General features: G+C 48.8%; 1 protein-coding gene across 1 annotated transcript in view; it reads left to right on the top strand.

The window, feature by feature from the left end:
- IGSF9B (immunoglobulin superfamily member 9B) overlaps positions 1-15,285 on the top strand; it is a 98,711-nt gene that overhangs the window by 72,973 nt on the left and 10,453 nt on the right. The window contains exons 13-18 of the mRNA XM_034754506.1: positions 4,194-4,369; positions 5,797-6,023; positions 6,377-6,461; positions 8,160-8,321; positions 9,617-9,662; positions 11,851-13,488. Coding sequence (XP_034610397.1) covers positions 4,194-4,369; positions 5,797-6,023; positions 6,377-6,461; positions 8,160-8,321; positions 9,617-9,662; positions 11,851-13,488 — 2,334 coding nt within the window. The remainder of the gene's footprint in view (positions 1-4,193; positions 4,370-5,796; positions 6,024-6,376; positions 6,462-8,159; positions 8,322-9,616; positions 9,663-11,850; positions 13,489-15,285) is intronic.

The raw sequence follows: 15,285 nt of genomic DNA, 5'->3' as shown, positions 1-15,285 counted from the left end.
TCTCTTTAATGGAACCCACAGACGAAGAAGAGACCGGGAAGGAGCTTTTAGCTGTGGCCTACCTATATCTCTTCCTCTTCTCCAGATGAGGCCATTGCTCCAAAGTCAGCATCACCTTCTCCTGAGGACTTTAAAGTTTTTCAAGATCTAGTTAGGAGAGTGGCCGTGTCTTTGGGAACACAAGCGGAGCTTATGCAAGACAATCCTCACGCGCTATTCGACGTTTTGCAAACTCCCACTCCTGAAAAGGTTGCCCTTTCCAATAATGAAGCTTTACTGGAACCTACGAAGGCCCTTTGGCAGACACCTGTCTCTGTCCCATCCATTGTGAAATCGGCGGACAGATACGCCTAGGTTCCTCAGCAAGAATTTGATTATTTCTGTACTGATTCCATTCTAGACTCATTAGTGCTCACAGTGGCTAATGAGCATTCCAGGCAGCCTCACACTAAGGCTACCTCGAAGATTATAAAAAGCTGGATCTGTGTGGCAGAAAGGCATAGACCATTGTGAACCTTCAGATAAGAGTCTCAGATTGTCTGGCATTGTTGTCCAAATATACTTTTATTAACTAGACAGCAGTTTTCCAAATCCATGGACAAACTGCCTGAGGAATATTGGGATCAGTTCTTGGCCGTCGTTTTTGGAGGGCATGTCGCTGCTCATACTTCCCTCCAAGCAGCAGTGTGTCAGACGTGTCAGATACTGCATTAAGTTTGATGGCTACAGCAGGCCTCTGGCATTCCAAGATTCCAAGAGAGATGCAAAATACAATAGAAGTTGTACCGTTTGAAGGGGCTCAACTGTTCTCTCAGACCGGTGATGCAACGTGCACGGTAAGACTCTTTTGTGTGAGCCTTAGGGCTGGTCTACATTGGGGGGGGGGGGGATTGATCTAAGATACGCAACTTCAGCTACGCTATTCGTGTAGCTGAAGTCGAAGTATCTTAGTTTGACTTACCTGGCCGTCCTCACAGTGGCAAGTCGACCGCCGCGGCTCCCCTGTCGACTCTGCTTACTCCTCCTGCCGAGGTGGAGTACGGGTGTTGATTCGGGGATCGATTTATCGCGTCTAGACGAGAAGCGATATATCGATCCCCGATAGCTCGATTACTACCCGCCGATCCGGCGGGTAGTGTAGACGTGGCCTTAGTTTGTTGCATGTATATACCTCGGTAACAAAAGAGGAAGCAGGTTAAGCCCCAAACAAAGTACAGGCCCTAATATCAGCAGAGACCTCTAGGAGGTCTAAAACTTAGACGATGTTGGTGGGTGATGCCTAGAACAGGCACTTCTCACCAGACTTCAGTGACTTTGAAATAGGCGTTTTGATGCACTGTCTAGGACAACGTACGAATTGTGACTCATCTCATGCATTCAGACCCCCTGTTTGAGAGGAACAAGTGGGTGCTCGGCATTGTAAAGTAGGGATGTGTTACCCAATTTACCACCCTCCCCTTCCCCAACTCATCGTCTCTGCTCTTGTTCAGGGACCAATCTCATGAGATTGTTTTTAGACCAAGAAGTACATTAATGAACATTGGGAACAATAGAGGAAGTTCCTTATCACAGAGGGAAAGGTTTCTATTCCTGCCACCTCCTGATCGCCTAGAAAAAGAGGCGGTCTTTGGCCATTCTGGACTTAAGAAAGCCAAACAAATTTATCAAGACAACCAAGTTCTTTCCAAAGCTTTATTCTTCCAAAACTGGAGAGAAGCTCCATTTCTTGGGTATTGTGGCATTTTACCTGGACCACACACTCTTTCTTTCAGATCCTCTCCTAGACTATTGGTAGTCTATGCTGAGATGATGACAGGGCAATCTGTTACAGCCCAGCGTATTTCACGCTGGATTTCGCACTGTATCAAGCTTTTCTATGATCTGGCAAGTCTCTCCTCAAATTTGAGGAAACAGCCCACTCCCATAGGGCTCATTCCACTTTGTCAGCCTTCTTGAGCTACACCCCTATAGCAGGCATTTGTAAAGCTGGAACATGGTCCCCTATGTGTGCCTTCTCCGGGCACTAAGCTATTACTCAAGCCTCTCAGGATGGCGCCAGATTCGCCAAGTCGATGTTGTGGTTTCTCTTCAAGTAGTCTGAAGTCCCTCCACCTGTGTAGCAATTGTTGGTGAGTCTCCTACCGTGAAATGTATATGTGCACGATCACTTGAAGGAGAAAAAATGGTTACTCACTTGTACAGTAACTGTTGCTCTTCAAGATGTGTTGCTCACATATACTCCACAACCCCCTCCCCCCCCCATATTCCGTTACTTCATTTTTCAACTTACTGGTGGTTTGAAGAAACAAAGGGAGGCAGCAACCACATGCCTTTTATGCCCTGGGCTTGGTGCTAGGGGTGAACGGGGTGCATGTGCCACCTATGGCTTCGGCTGGCAAAAGCCTCTGATTCAGATGCATTGCTTGTACATACACCCACACTGGAATGTATACATGCACCGTACATCTAAAGGAACAATAGTTACTGTACAGGTAAGTTCCTATTTTTGGGGGGGGGGGGGGGGGCCGCGACCATGCACTGGCAGAAGCTTTCCTTTGTGGAGACATGCTAGGATGCCTGCTACCAGTTTACTGTGGGGAAAGAGGAGCTGGAGCAGTAGTGGTTGGAAGAGGTAGGTGCAGGCTGAGAACCAAGAGGCCCCTATCTTCCCAGACTGAATGAGCTTTGTCGTTCTTGCCATCTCCCTAGATACATTAAAATCACCCCTTTTCTTTGCTCTTCTGGCTGGATTCCTGGATCTTATATGATGTGGGTATGGCAGTCAGGTGTTCACAGTTTGAAAAGCCATGTGTTTTGAGTCACAGGAAGTCTCTGTGAGGATTGCAACTGCAATCTCTGTCCTCCGGGAGGCCAGGGTAGCCACCATCAGAGGGTAAAAAAAGGAGATCAAGGGAAAGAAATATGGGACATAGATACCTGTGCCCAAATCCTCCGCTGATGCAACTCCATTTACTTCAGAGAATTTGGCCTCTGTGTTCTTAAAGTGCAGCTATTCTTATTAAGTGACATGGCGCCGAAAGTGTGCCGTTCTGTCTGAAAAATGCCTCTAAAAATTGCATCCAGGTGTTCCTTATTTGTCTCAAACATTTTTACTCGTTTCCAAGTGAAAAGGTGTAGAGTTTTGTTTTCGTTTTCGCAGGGGAGAGTGACGGGTTCCCACTAACTACCATTGCCAGCCCTGTAATCCTGGTATCAGATCCCAGCTTGACTGATTCCCCAGGCCCCAAACTGGCATGTGCTTAATCACCAGTTCTGAAGATTATCGAGGACCGTTTCTGTCCTCATAACGCCTGCGTAAACCCATTAGGATTGATTCTAATTTGTGCTAAGGCTCTTTACGCTGCTCAGAAATGTAAATAAAATTCACTCTCGCTTTTAAACCCTTTTACATTGCTCCGGCGGCATAAAGGGGCCTTCGTTTAAGCGAGAATCTGGCCAATTGTCTGTAAAATTCTGCTCTTCTTGGCCCCAGCATAAATCTGGAGTGTCACTATTGGTTTCTTTGGAGTGGTTCCTGGTTTGCTCATATGTACTGGTATCACAATTTGGCTCCATGTCTCAATGGGGTTGCATCGAGGGGAGTGGGGGGGAAATTGCTCTGTGTTGAGAACTTAGTTAATTTTGCTGATGAAGTGTGAGCCAGAATAGACTCCACCTCTCTCTGCCATAGCTGTGGCAGCGACAACAAGAATAAAAAGTAACAAAATGTCCTTTTGTCATGACCAGTAATCAGGATGTGACTCTGAATACCCACAGAGAGCAGGGAGAGAAGGTGCTATTTGTGGCCATCATCCGACTGTAAGGGCTTTTCGTTAAGGGCCTGATGTAATGAGGGAGGGCTGGCTGGAGTGTCACTGTAAATAAGTGGGTTTCTGACTGGGTGTACCATGGAACTGAGTAGAGAGCCTCTTGGCCCAGCAAATGTCTTTAGTCCCAGTCTGTCTTTCCTCTGACCCAGTTTCAAGGCAACTCACTTCTGTAGGTGTCAGAATCTTGGCACCTTGTCCACACATATTGCTGGTATGTGAAACCCAGCCCCTCATTCAGGGTAGTTCCATTATTGCTTAAGGGATTGGCTCTCTCTCTCTCTCTCTCTGTCCTCTTTCTTTCATTCATTCACATTTTCCCTCAAAAGCACCTCCACTTGAGTTGTTTGTCTTCTCTCTTGCCAGGATGAAGAGAGCACAGTTCGGACCCCATGACTGGCTGTCTCTTCCGGTACCAACTGGTCCTAGTTGGTTGCTGGTGGACACCCTGGAACCAGAGACTGCCTACCAGTTCAGTGTCTTGGCTCAAAACAAACTGGGTACGAGCGCCTTCAGTGAGGTGGTCACTGTGAACACGCTAGGTGAGTTGAGACTGCATGGGGATAATAAAGTTGCTCAGAGTCCCTGGATATGAAGAGAATGGAGATGGGTGGTGAGATGAGGCAGGGTCCTTTGGTCACATTCAGTAGGCCCACTCTCGTGTTAATGGTGCCAGTGACATTGCCCATGCAAGTACCAATATGCCCTATGTCTTAGTCATCAAGCACCACAGGATTCACCAGATTGCAGAGATAAATGCTGAAATCTTGTCTTGAGTGGTGATTTGTTGGCTCAGGAGTTTCAGGAGAAATTGGAGAGGGTCCAGAGAAGAGCAACAAGAATGATTAAAGGTCTTGAGAACATGACCTACGAAGGAAGGCTGAAAGAATTGGGTTTGTTTAGTTTGGAAAAGAGAAGACTGGGGACAAGATAGCAGTTTTCAGGTATCTAAAAGGGTGTCATAAAGAGGAGGAGAAAACTTGTTCACTTTAGCCTCTAAGGATAGAACAAGAAGCAATGGGCAGGGAGGTTTAGGTTGGACATTAGGAAAAAGTTCCTAACTGTCAGGGTGGTTAAATACTGGAATAAACTGCCTAGGGAGGTTGTGGAATCTCCATCTCTGGAGATATTTAGGAGTAGGTTAGATAAATGTCTGTCAGGGATGGTCTAGACAGTATTTGGTCCTGCCATGAGGGCAGGGGACTGGTCTCGATGACCTCTCGAGGTCCCTTCCAGTCCTAGAATCTATGACTATCTCAATATCGTTTTACCTCCAGGTCTTTGTTTCACATGCAGCCCAGGCTGGTAGTAACCAAAACTCATTGGCACTAACCGGTTGTAATGTACACCCTATCTCAGACCAGGTCACAGCACGAAATCACCATTCCCTCTGGTTCTCTTGTGGGTGGTCTCAAACAGGTCCAGGAATGAGTGGACTTTGAGACTGTATCCCTCTTTCTTCTTGGCCTCCTTGTATCTGTGGCTGTTCCTTTTCTCATAAAGACTTCTTGGCATCTTTCAGAGAAGAGACCTTGCTGATGCTACCTGTGTGGCTGCATGTCTTAAACCTACAGTTGCAGAGCAGTAGGAACTGCCATAGTGGATCAAACCAGAGTCCCTCTAGTCCGTTATCCAGTCTCAGACAGCAGCCAATGGCCAGTGCTTATGAGAAAGTATTAAAATGCCCTTAGTGCTCCTCCACTGTGCGGTCCTTTTCCCATGAATCTTGCAGGTGGTTGGTGTATGCCTTGAGGCCTGTGGAGTCACAGCTCTAGTGGCTTAAATCCTGACCAGCACAGCTGCAGGTGGTGTTGGATCTGTAGAGGAAGGATGACAGAAGAGAAGGGAGCATGTGCACACTGAAGTGAACAGGAGAAAGTAGCCAGTTGTAGACCTTATTGCTCTTTTTTTCTGGACTCCACTAAATGCTTTCCCTGCCCCATCCCCTCCCTGTCCTGTGTGTCTTCAGCATTCCCTGTAACAACTCCAGAACCACTGGTGCTGGTTACCCCACCGAGATGCCTAACAGCCAATCGGACGCAGCAAGGAGTCCTGTTGTCGTGGCTTCCTCCAGCCAATCACAGCTTTCCAATTGACCATTACATCATGGAGTTCCGCGTAGGGGAGAGGTGGGAGATATTGGACGATGCCATCTTGGGGAGTGACAATGACTTTTTTGCCAAGGATTTGTCTCAGGTAAGAGGTGGTCTAACTGAGTGCCCTTTGGTTTTTGTAATGGATTGGCCCTTTGCCTGGGTTACTGATTGTGCACCATATGTATTGCAACACTGGGAGAGCATTCAGGGAATACTTTTAGGATGTCTGTCGCTTATTTCCACAGTAGGGGCTAATTTGGTGTCCCAAAGTCTAGACCCAGTGAAGAACAAATTCCCTTATCAGCCCAAGGGAAGGGCAGTCCCTCTAGAACAATGTTGAGGATTCCCATTATCTGGTCTGGAGAAGGCATCCTGGTGCCTGATTTGCTTTGGTGTGTTAAATTGTTGAAGGAAGCTTCTGACTAGTGGCTCATGTTGTGTTTGGTGTTGTAGGACACCTGGTATGAGTTCCGAGTTCTGGCTGTCATGCAGGACCTCATCAGTGAGCCTAGTAACATTGCAGGTGTCTCCAGTACAGGTAAGTGTCCTTCCGTCCTTCCAGCCCCAAACAACTTAAGCCCAGAGCCCAAAATGGGAAGGCAATATTGCAGTGTGGTGAGATGCAGGGTCTGATCTTGCCAGGTACTTCGGGAATTGAGGTCCCTCTGACTTCACCAGAAACGGAGTATTCTGCAACTCTCATGCAAAACTCGGTGTTCTATACTGTAACAGAGCACAATATGGTACCAAATAACAGTCATAGCCCAAACCAGGGAGTCGCAGCACACCACAGTTGTGCCACATGCACTGAGAACAGTGCTCCAACCCAGGAAATATGCAGCATTGACGTGAAAATGAAAACTGCATACGTGGCAGTGTGATACTGCACCAGGGAGTAAAAACAAAAGCATTGTAGCTCTACAAAAGGGACTGCAACACACAGCAGCACAAGAAAGCACAATGCAGCCCTGCATACACCACAGCACAGAGGAATATTTCCCAGTCTGCAGGAGAACCTCCCATATAAAAAATAGCAAGTTGTGATGGAAGGAAATATAATCTAGGGAAGGAGAGATGGAAATAAGAACTATGGGAACCTAAATTACACCAGCTCACAATATGAGACCAATGATATCTCAATTATGCTGTGTACAGGACAAATCCAGACTAGCACTGCCCTCAGGTGGTGTTATGCAGAAGCACTTTGCTGGATGCAAGTTGCATACTTGACTTTCGTTTTTTTTGTTTTTTTTTTTTTAAGATTAGATTCCTCTTTTGTCTGCCTGAATTTGCTAGCTCTTGGGTGTGTAGCTGACCTCAGCTTATGGCCAGATGTTATTACACAATGTCAGTTACTACTGTCTCAGCCCAAAAAGTTCTATAAGCTGGTGCTAGTGACAGGTTTACAAGCACTGATATGAACAACTAAGTGGATAGATTTAGTTAGCATAAATCATGTAAAATCACTTCCCAGTAATTGTGTACACACACTTATAAATAAGCTAATGTTAAATTTGCTGATTCAAATCCTGCCAGATCAGCAAACACTGAATGTTGTTGGATAACTGTTCAGTGGCCTGTGAGTACTGATAGTGTGGGTCTCAGTGCATATCCAGTAGGCAGGTGTGCACATTAATTCTGGGGCGCTTACATACCACAGTGATATGTATGATGTAAGAACATGGGGTGGGGGGATTACCAGCACATTTGGTCTCCTTGTTGGTAGTCTCCTCAGAAAGACAAAGGACTGAATGGGGACACAAGGACTGAACTCCCCTTTCACTCCTAGAGCGATCCCTGCAAAGCTTCCACCACTACTGCCAGTGCTGTGACTGCGCTCCTGTTAAGTGGATTGCCAATAGTGATGATACTCTTTTGTGATGTGGATCTGTCTTTGTTGGTCTCTGGGCTGAGACCCAAAAGTATCTCCTAGGCCACCTCCCAGGCACCTGAGAGTAACAGTGTTCACTCACTACCACTCTGGGCTGGATTTAAACCAGTAACCTAGTTGGGAAAAAGAACAGGAGTACTTGTGGCACCGGATACAGACTAACACGGCTGCTACTCTGAAACTAGTTGGGAAAGGCTCTGAACCTGAGCATCAATCCCCTGAACCGTCCAGTTCTGCAACTCGTTTACATACCCTGTGCAAACCTCACTTTCCAAACCGTGATGAGGACCCTGGTGGTGGTGAACAGTTCCTTTTAGAACTCAAAGGATTCCCCTTTTTCTGCAGACATATTCCCGCCGCCTGACCTGACGGACGATGGTTTGGCCCGACCTGTGCTGGCGGGCATTGTTGCCACCATCTGCTTTCTGGCTGCTGCCATCCTCTTCAGCACGCTAACTGCCTGCTTTGTCAACAAACAACGCAAACGCAAGCTCAAGCGCAAGAAAGGTGAGCCCTGCTACTTCGTATTTTCCCCCTGTGGCATTTTGTGGTCATCTTCCTTGTCTGTCTTTCTCTCGAGCGTCTTCGGGTGAAGCTTGCCCGAACTTTATCCTTCAGCTGTGACTGTTTGGATCCTGGCCCTTCCTCTCCCACTTATTCCTCACCTCTAATCTGAACAGATGGGTTAAATAAGTAACAAGTGCCAGATATGTGTGCTGAGGTCTGGAGGCTCGCTTTGAGAAAACCCCAACATCTCAGCGTTGCGAGAGAAGAAGGAAGTGCTTACGTGCTAGAGCAGCGTGAGGGAAGAGATGCGTTCGGGCTATATGGGAGCCTCTGCCACGGTCTGAAACATCTTGTGATCAGAAATGGTAGAGGCAAGGTGGGGATGAAGATGAAATTGAGACAGGTACCTAGGTTGATGTGGCAGGGAGACCTTCCTAATGGTGATATCTGTTAGGCCAGTGGGTTTTAGGTTTGGGGATTTTTCATTCTTGGGGAGAGAACCTCCTTGCAGACGCTTTCCCTTCCCACAGCCCTCCATGCTTGGTTCTCAAGTCACTTACTTCTGAGGGCCGCCAAGAACAGCTGCTCATATCACTGGTGTTTCATGGATCCTATAGCATGAGAACTGTTGCATTTTAGACTATAGAGCGGGAGTGGCCAAATCATGGCTCTTTTACAGTTAAAGTGCAGCTTGCAGAGCTCCCTGTGCTCCCCCCACATTCTCCGCCAACCAGACTGGGGAAGAGAGCTCGGGGCTTCTGCCGTGCAGGGGAGGGGCGGGGGGGTCTTGTGGCTTTAGCCCCCACGGGGGGGAGGGGCGCCAGGGCTCAGGGCTCAGCCAGGTGCGCCTCCCTGGCAGGTGCCACCCCACGAGGCAAGTTGAGTGTTTTGCAGCTCTCAAATGTCTGAAGATTTATTGTATGCAGCTCCGAGGGTCAGTAAGTTTGGTCACCCCTGGTATAGAGAATCACCCAAAAGAAGTGGTGGAAGCCTCATCACTTAAGTTGTATAAACTGGGACAGTCATGCCCCGCAGGGAAATTCACATGGGCTGGGGATGCGGAGGGTGGACTCTTTTATCTCTAGTGTGTATGATTTGGTGATAACAGAAAGGATAGGAAACTGTCTGGAGTTGTCTGCGCCTATTAAAGCACTAGATCAACCAAAATTTGGCCTCTTGTCGAGTGTCTTTTTTTTTTTTTTTCTTGCTGTTGATTGTAAGATTTTTGTTGCCTCTTTCTGCCTATTGCGCCTCTTTAGCGCTCTCTCTTCTCTCCCTCTTTTGTTCTTTTCCAGACCCTCCTCTCTCGATAACCCACTGCAGGAAGAGTCTGGAGTCTCCGTAAGTATCTCCGCCTTAGAGGTGCCACTCAGGCTGTGTTCTGTCTGGTAGTTTTGGAGACGCCTCTTCGTAGGGATGCTGCTTGCAGGAAATGGAAATATCTAATGTTGAGTGTCTCAAATCTGCTGATCCTGGGGTCTGATGCTTTTGGTGTTCCTTAAGTCTTTGGAACAAAATAGGCTGCAAGAGACTGCCTGGCTTTAGAGCAGGAGCAGAGGAAGTAGTTACCAATGAAGCCTGTCACAGGAGATTTCCCAAGGGAGTAGTGCTGGACTTTTTTGTTTTCAGGTGGAATTCATAGAATCATAAAAGATTAGGGTTGGAGGAGACCTCAGGAGGTCATCTAGTCCAACCCCCTGCTCAAAGTAGGACCAACACCAACTAAATCATCCCAGCCAGGGCTTTGTCAGGCCGGGCCTTAAATACCCCTCCAAGGATGGAGATCCCACCACCACCCTAGGTAAGCCATTCCAGTGCTTCACCACTCTCCTAGTGAAAGTGTTTCCTAATATCCAATGTATACCTCCCCCACTGTAACTTGAGACCATTGCTCCTTGTTCTGTCATCTGCCACCACTGAGAACAGTCAAGCTCCATCCTCTTTGGAACCCCCCTTCAGGTAGTTGAAGGCTGCTATCAAATCCCCCTTCACTCTTCTCTCCTGAGACTAAACAAGCCCAGTTCCCTCAGCCTCTCCTCGTAAGTCATGTGCCCCAGCCCCCTGATCATTTTCGTTGCCCTTTGCTGGAGACTTTTCAATTTGTCCACCTCCTTTCTATAGTGGGGGGGCCCAAAACTGGATGCGCTACTCCAGATGTGGCTTCACCAGTGCCGAATAGAGGGGAATAATCACTTCCATCAATCTGCTGGCAATGCTCCTACTAATGCAGCCCAATGTGCCGTTAGCCTTATACTGGCAATTTTTAAGTGGCTGCTTAAAAGAAGTGGTGGATCCTTAATGCAAGTTTCACTGTATCTAAGAATATTTCACCTTTTTGTTTTTTCTTTAACTGGGAAATTTAGAGTTCTAAGAGCAACTCTTTTTTTGCCTTGAAGATTCCCCCATTTTATCTTCCTCCTCACACTCCACTGAAGTCTGGATCACTGTGTCCCACTGGTCTCAACTCCTTCCAGAGACCATCAGCAGTACTCAGTGCATCCGCCAGCGAGGGTAGATAGAAACAGGGGGTGTCTCTGGTGTGAGAGTAATAGTCTGGCCTCTGATCACCTCATGTAGTAGCTTCAGGAGCATCATGCAGGAGATCTGTGCTGACCCTGATATTTGGTTTTGTTTGTTTGTTTGTTTTTAAATCTCGTTCTGCTGATGTCGTTCCCCCCTTCCCTCCTGTGGGCTCTTCCATTTCACTGAGAAGACCACACTTTTCAATTTCCTTGCCCCCATTATCTCAATTGGATCTGCTGAGTCTGTGTGTCTAATCCTGTTTGTCCCAAGACTTCTGTGTGTGTGGTGGTGGCGGGGGCAGGGCAGTGAACTCTTAGGAGCTGCCTCCTTCTTCCCTTTTCAAGCCTTAATCCTTATACTCCAGGGTTGGGGGAAAATCATAAGTATTTTTTCTTCTCATTTTGTGAGCTGGGATCAGAAGTTGCCAAATTCCGCCAGAGGGGATGTTCTTGTGCTGTTCTTCCCCAACAGCAATCTGAAGCACTAGACATGAAATCACATGAGGGAGAACATCTTACTGAGAGGTTTCCCAGCCTAGTTTTGCAAGAGGCTCAGATAATTCAAATGAACATACAAACCTTTGGGTACTTAGCCAAACTGAAGCTAAGCTCTGGACTTGTTTTCATTCAGACTTATGGGTCTGTCGAGTTAATTTCAAGAAATTGCAGTGGATTGCCTGCTTGAGGGGGGATGAGAGAGGAAATGTTTCATATTCTGTTTGGCAGTCGGGAGGGAGAAGTAGTGGCCACCTGTTTTTTGTCTTCCTTCTTACTCATGCCTCTGCCCAGCACGCTGCTGGGGCCTATGTTAGAACCACGTGAGCTTCTGCCATCATAATAATGCCCACACTAAATTCTTCCAGGCCTCCCTCTTCCGGGAACAATTAAGGCTTTTTCTTTTTGTGCCCAACTGGCCCGTGATCCTGCTGCGCAAGCCCCAGATTTTTCTCCTTTCCCCATGACCATCCTCCCCTTTTTTTTTTTGGTTTCTCTCCTCTGTGGTCCAGGTTGTCTTCCGGTAAAGTGAGTCCCGAGAGCATCCGCACCCTCCGTCCCCCCTCGGAGTCCTCTGATGACCAAGGCCAGCAGGGCAAGCGTATGCTGAGCCCCAGCAAGGAAAAGGAGTTGTCCCTTTACAAGAAGACCAAGAGGGCCATTAGCAGCAAGAAGTACAGTGTCTCCAAGGCTGAGGCTGAAGCCGAGGCTACTACCCCCATTGAGCTCATCAGCCGTGGGCCCGATGGCCGCTTTGTCATGGACCCCTCAGAGATGGAGCCCTCACTCAAGACCCGCCGGATAGAGGGCTTCCCCTTTGTGGAGGAGACAGACATGTACCCTGAGTTTCGCCAGTCAGACGAAGAGAATGACGACCCCATTGTGCCCTCATCTGTGGCAGCCCTCAAATCTCAGCTGACCCCTCTCTCTTCCAGCCAGGAATCCTACCTTCAGCCACCAGCATACAGCCCCAGATTCCACAGGGGCTTGGAGGGCACAGGTGCTCTGGAGAGCCACCTGCAGGCCACTGGTCAGGCCAGACCGCCAGCCCCGAGGCCTTTCCACCACAGCCAATTTTACGGTTACCTCAGCAGCAGCAGTCCTGGGGAAATGGACCCTCCGCCCTTCTACATGCCAGAGGTCAGCCCTCTCAGTTCTGTCATGTCCTCCCCTCCTCTGCATCCCGAGGGCCCCTTTGGACACCCCACCATCCCGGAGGAGAATGGAGAAAATACTTCCAACAGCACGTTGCCCCTGACTCAGACGCCAACAGGGGGCCGGTCTCCTGAGCCATGGGGCAGGACTGAGTTCCCTTTCAGCAGCCTAGAGGCTTCTCCCATGATATTCCCTCAACAGCTCCACCAGTGCGAGGTGGCAGAGTGTGTGCAGCTGACGGCCTGTCTTCCTAGGGGCCCGCCCCCTTCCTCCCTCCAGGTCCCTGCATCCTATCCTGGCATTCTGCCCCTGGAGGCACCAAAGAGTTGGACTGGCAAGCCACCTGGCAGAAGCCAACCCTCTGTGCCCACCACCACCAAATGGCAGGACAAACCTATGCAACCTATGGGGAGTCAAGGGCAGCTAAGACATACCAGTCAAGGTATGGGCATACCCGTGTTGCCTTACCATGAACCGTCCGAGTCAGTCAGCCACAGTGGCACAAGCACATTTGGCCTGGACACCAGGTGGTATGAGCCCCAACCCAGACCTCGGCCTAGCCCTCGGCAAGTCAGGAGGGCTGAACCCAGTTTACATCAGGTGGTGCTACAACCTTCGAGGCTTTCCCCTCTGACCCAAAGCCCCCTCAGCTCCCGCAACAGCTCCCCGGAGCTGACTGCACGTGCCAGACCGCGACCGGGTCTCATCCAGCAAGCGGAGATGTCGGAGATCACCCTGCAGCCCCCCGCGGCAGTCAGCTTCTCCCGCAAGTCCACCCCGTCGACCGGCTCCCCGGCTCAAAGCAGCAGGGGAGAAAGCCCCAGCTACCGACCTGCCATGGCCTTCACCTCTTTGGCCACTGGCTACCCCTCCTCTCAGTGCCCCTCCCTTCCCGGGGACAGTATGGATGTTTTTGGACAAATTCCCTCTCCGAGGAGGGCTGGGGAGGAGATTCTCAGACCTGAGCCTACACCGACAACATTATCCACTTCGGGGTAAGTGTATGAATCCTTTAGCTGCCCTTTATCTGCCTTTCCTTCCCCACCCCACCTCACCCATTGCCTCCAACTCCCTCCCCCCATCATCATCATGATCATCATCATCTGAAATCATAGGGGTTGTCTGGACACGCTGCAGCATCCCTTTTGGAGGTGACTTCCAGTTGTCATTGGTAGGACCCTGCTCTGAAGAGGCTCTCGCTACTGGCACCGTTAGGACACTGCTCATGTTAGTGGGTTAAATAGGCAGAGGAACAGTCGGTCGTTCATGGTGCATTATCTCCAACAGCTGCTCTTCCCCTCGCAAGTCTCTTTGGGATTGGGAGTGTGTGTTTTCGGATGTGTAGAGAAGGGCCTGTCCATGTAAGGAACTAGATTAGGGGTCTCATTACCTGTGCTTGTTGGGTAAGTGACCAAGGGTCACCGGCAGTTTCCTTTCTTATTTCCTGGCTCTTGACTTTCCTGGAACAGTAGTGTGTGCCTGGCTCTCTGGCTTCTTTCTGCCCTTCCCCACAAAGTCTAGTGACCATAGCAAACCACAGAGATGGCCACAAAGGTCACCGTGCCGCTCCATCTCCAAAAGCGATGCTGCAGCCCCAAGACTCGGGCGGGGAGAGGGTGCAAGGACTTAGTCCCATGAACAGCATGTCAGGAGAAGAAATTCACCCGAACGGAAATCAGGAAGCTGCCGGTATTCTCAGATCCTGCCCCAAAGAACGAGGCTGCTGCACTAAACTCCAGTGGCTGGTTTTCCAGGTACCAGGGTTGCGCCAGGCAAAGCGTCTTTCTGTTTTTCTTCTCTTTCGCTCCGTCTCTGCCTCTTTTTCTTCTTTCCCTCGTCTCCTTCACAGCACCTTAGATCCTGTAGATGTTCTTTCCTTCCATCCTTTTGTCTTTTGTTTTAAATTCTATTTTTTCAAGTAGTGGGGTTTAACCTCTTGATCCCTCAACTCGTGGAGCTCGGGAATTAATGGCTTGAAGTAAACTATTAAGCGCAGTGCAGTTAAACTCAGTGGAGAGAGGAGCTTGGGGCAGGCAAGGAGGAAGGACAATGTTCAAACTTGTGTAGCCAGCATTGGCTGAGGTGTAGGGAGGTTAGTGTCACATCAGGAAAACAGCAAGGTTTGGGGGTGGGAGCCTGGCTTTTCACCCTGCGGTGCCCCTTGCATTTCACTTATTCTCTCTGGTACCTGGAAGCTTTAAGTCCTTAGAAACCCAATTAGCCCATTCAGCACTGTTGTTTATTGCTGGTTTCAGGAGACCGGGTGAATGGGTCAGAGAGGGGTGCTTATACTGGAGGGGGGTCTGTAGTAACAAAATCAACCTCAAATCAATTCTGTTGTGGCTTTAAAAATATATATAATCATCTCGTGTGTGAATATATATACAACCAATCTAATATAGCCAGGACACCTTGATGAGGCCCAGCAGGTATAGGGAAGTCACAGGACAATTCTGTGTTAGAGCACTGTTGTCTGCGCTTTTATGCAGTGTTTTCATCCGCTTTGTTGATTTTTCTTTTCTGTTTCTTCCCCCTTTTGTTTCCAGCCTCGTTTGGTTTTGGGGTTTTTTTTCGTTTGTTTCTTTCCCCCACTACTTCTCCTTTGGCGTTTTTGACGTGCTGATGTGTTGCGGAGCTCGGCTCCTTGCGGGTGTTGTTAACTGCTTTGTTTTTGATTAATCTCAGCTATCTGGGCAGTGTTGTCGAGACAAGCTTCTCCTCAGCTCAATAGGTAAGGGTGATCCAAGTCCGAAAGGATGGCGTGGGGGCTGTCGGAGGGTGGCGGGGAGTGG

This window comes from Trachemys scripta, chromosome 21, assembly GCF_013100865.1.
Source record: "Trachemys scripta elegans isolate TJP31775 chromosome 21, CAS_Tse_1.0, whole genome shotgun sequence".
Classification (NCBI taxonomy): domain Eukaryota; kingdom Metazoa; phylum Chordata; order Testudines; family Emydidae; genus Trachemys; species Trachemys scripta.
The sequence above is the reverse complement of the archived record's forward strand: the minus strand, read 5'-3'. Positions and strand labels throughout refer to the sequence as shown.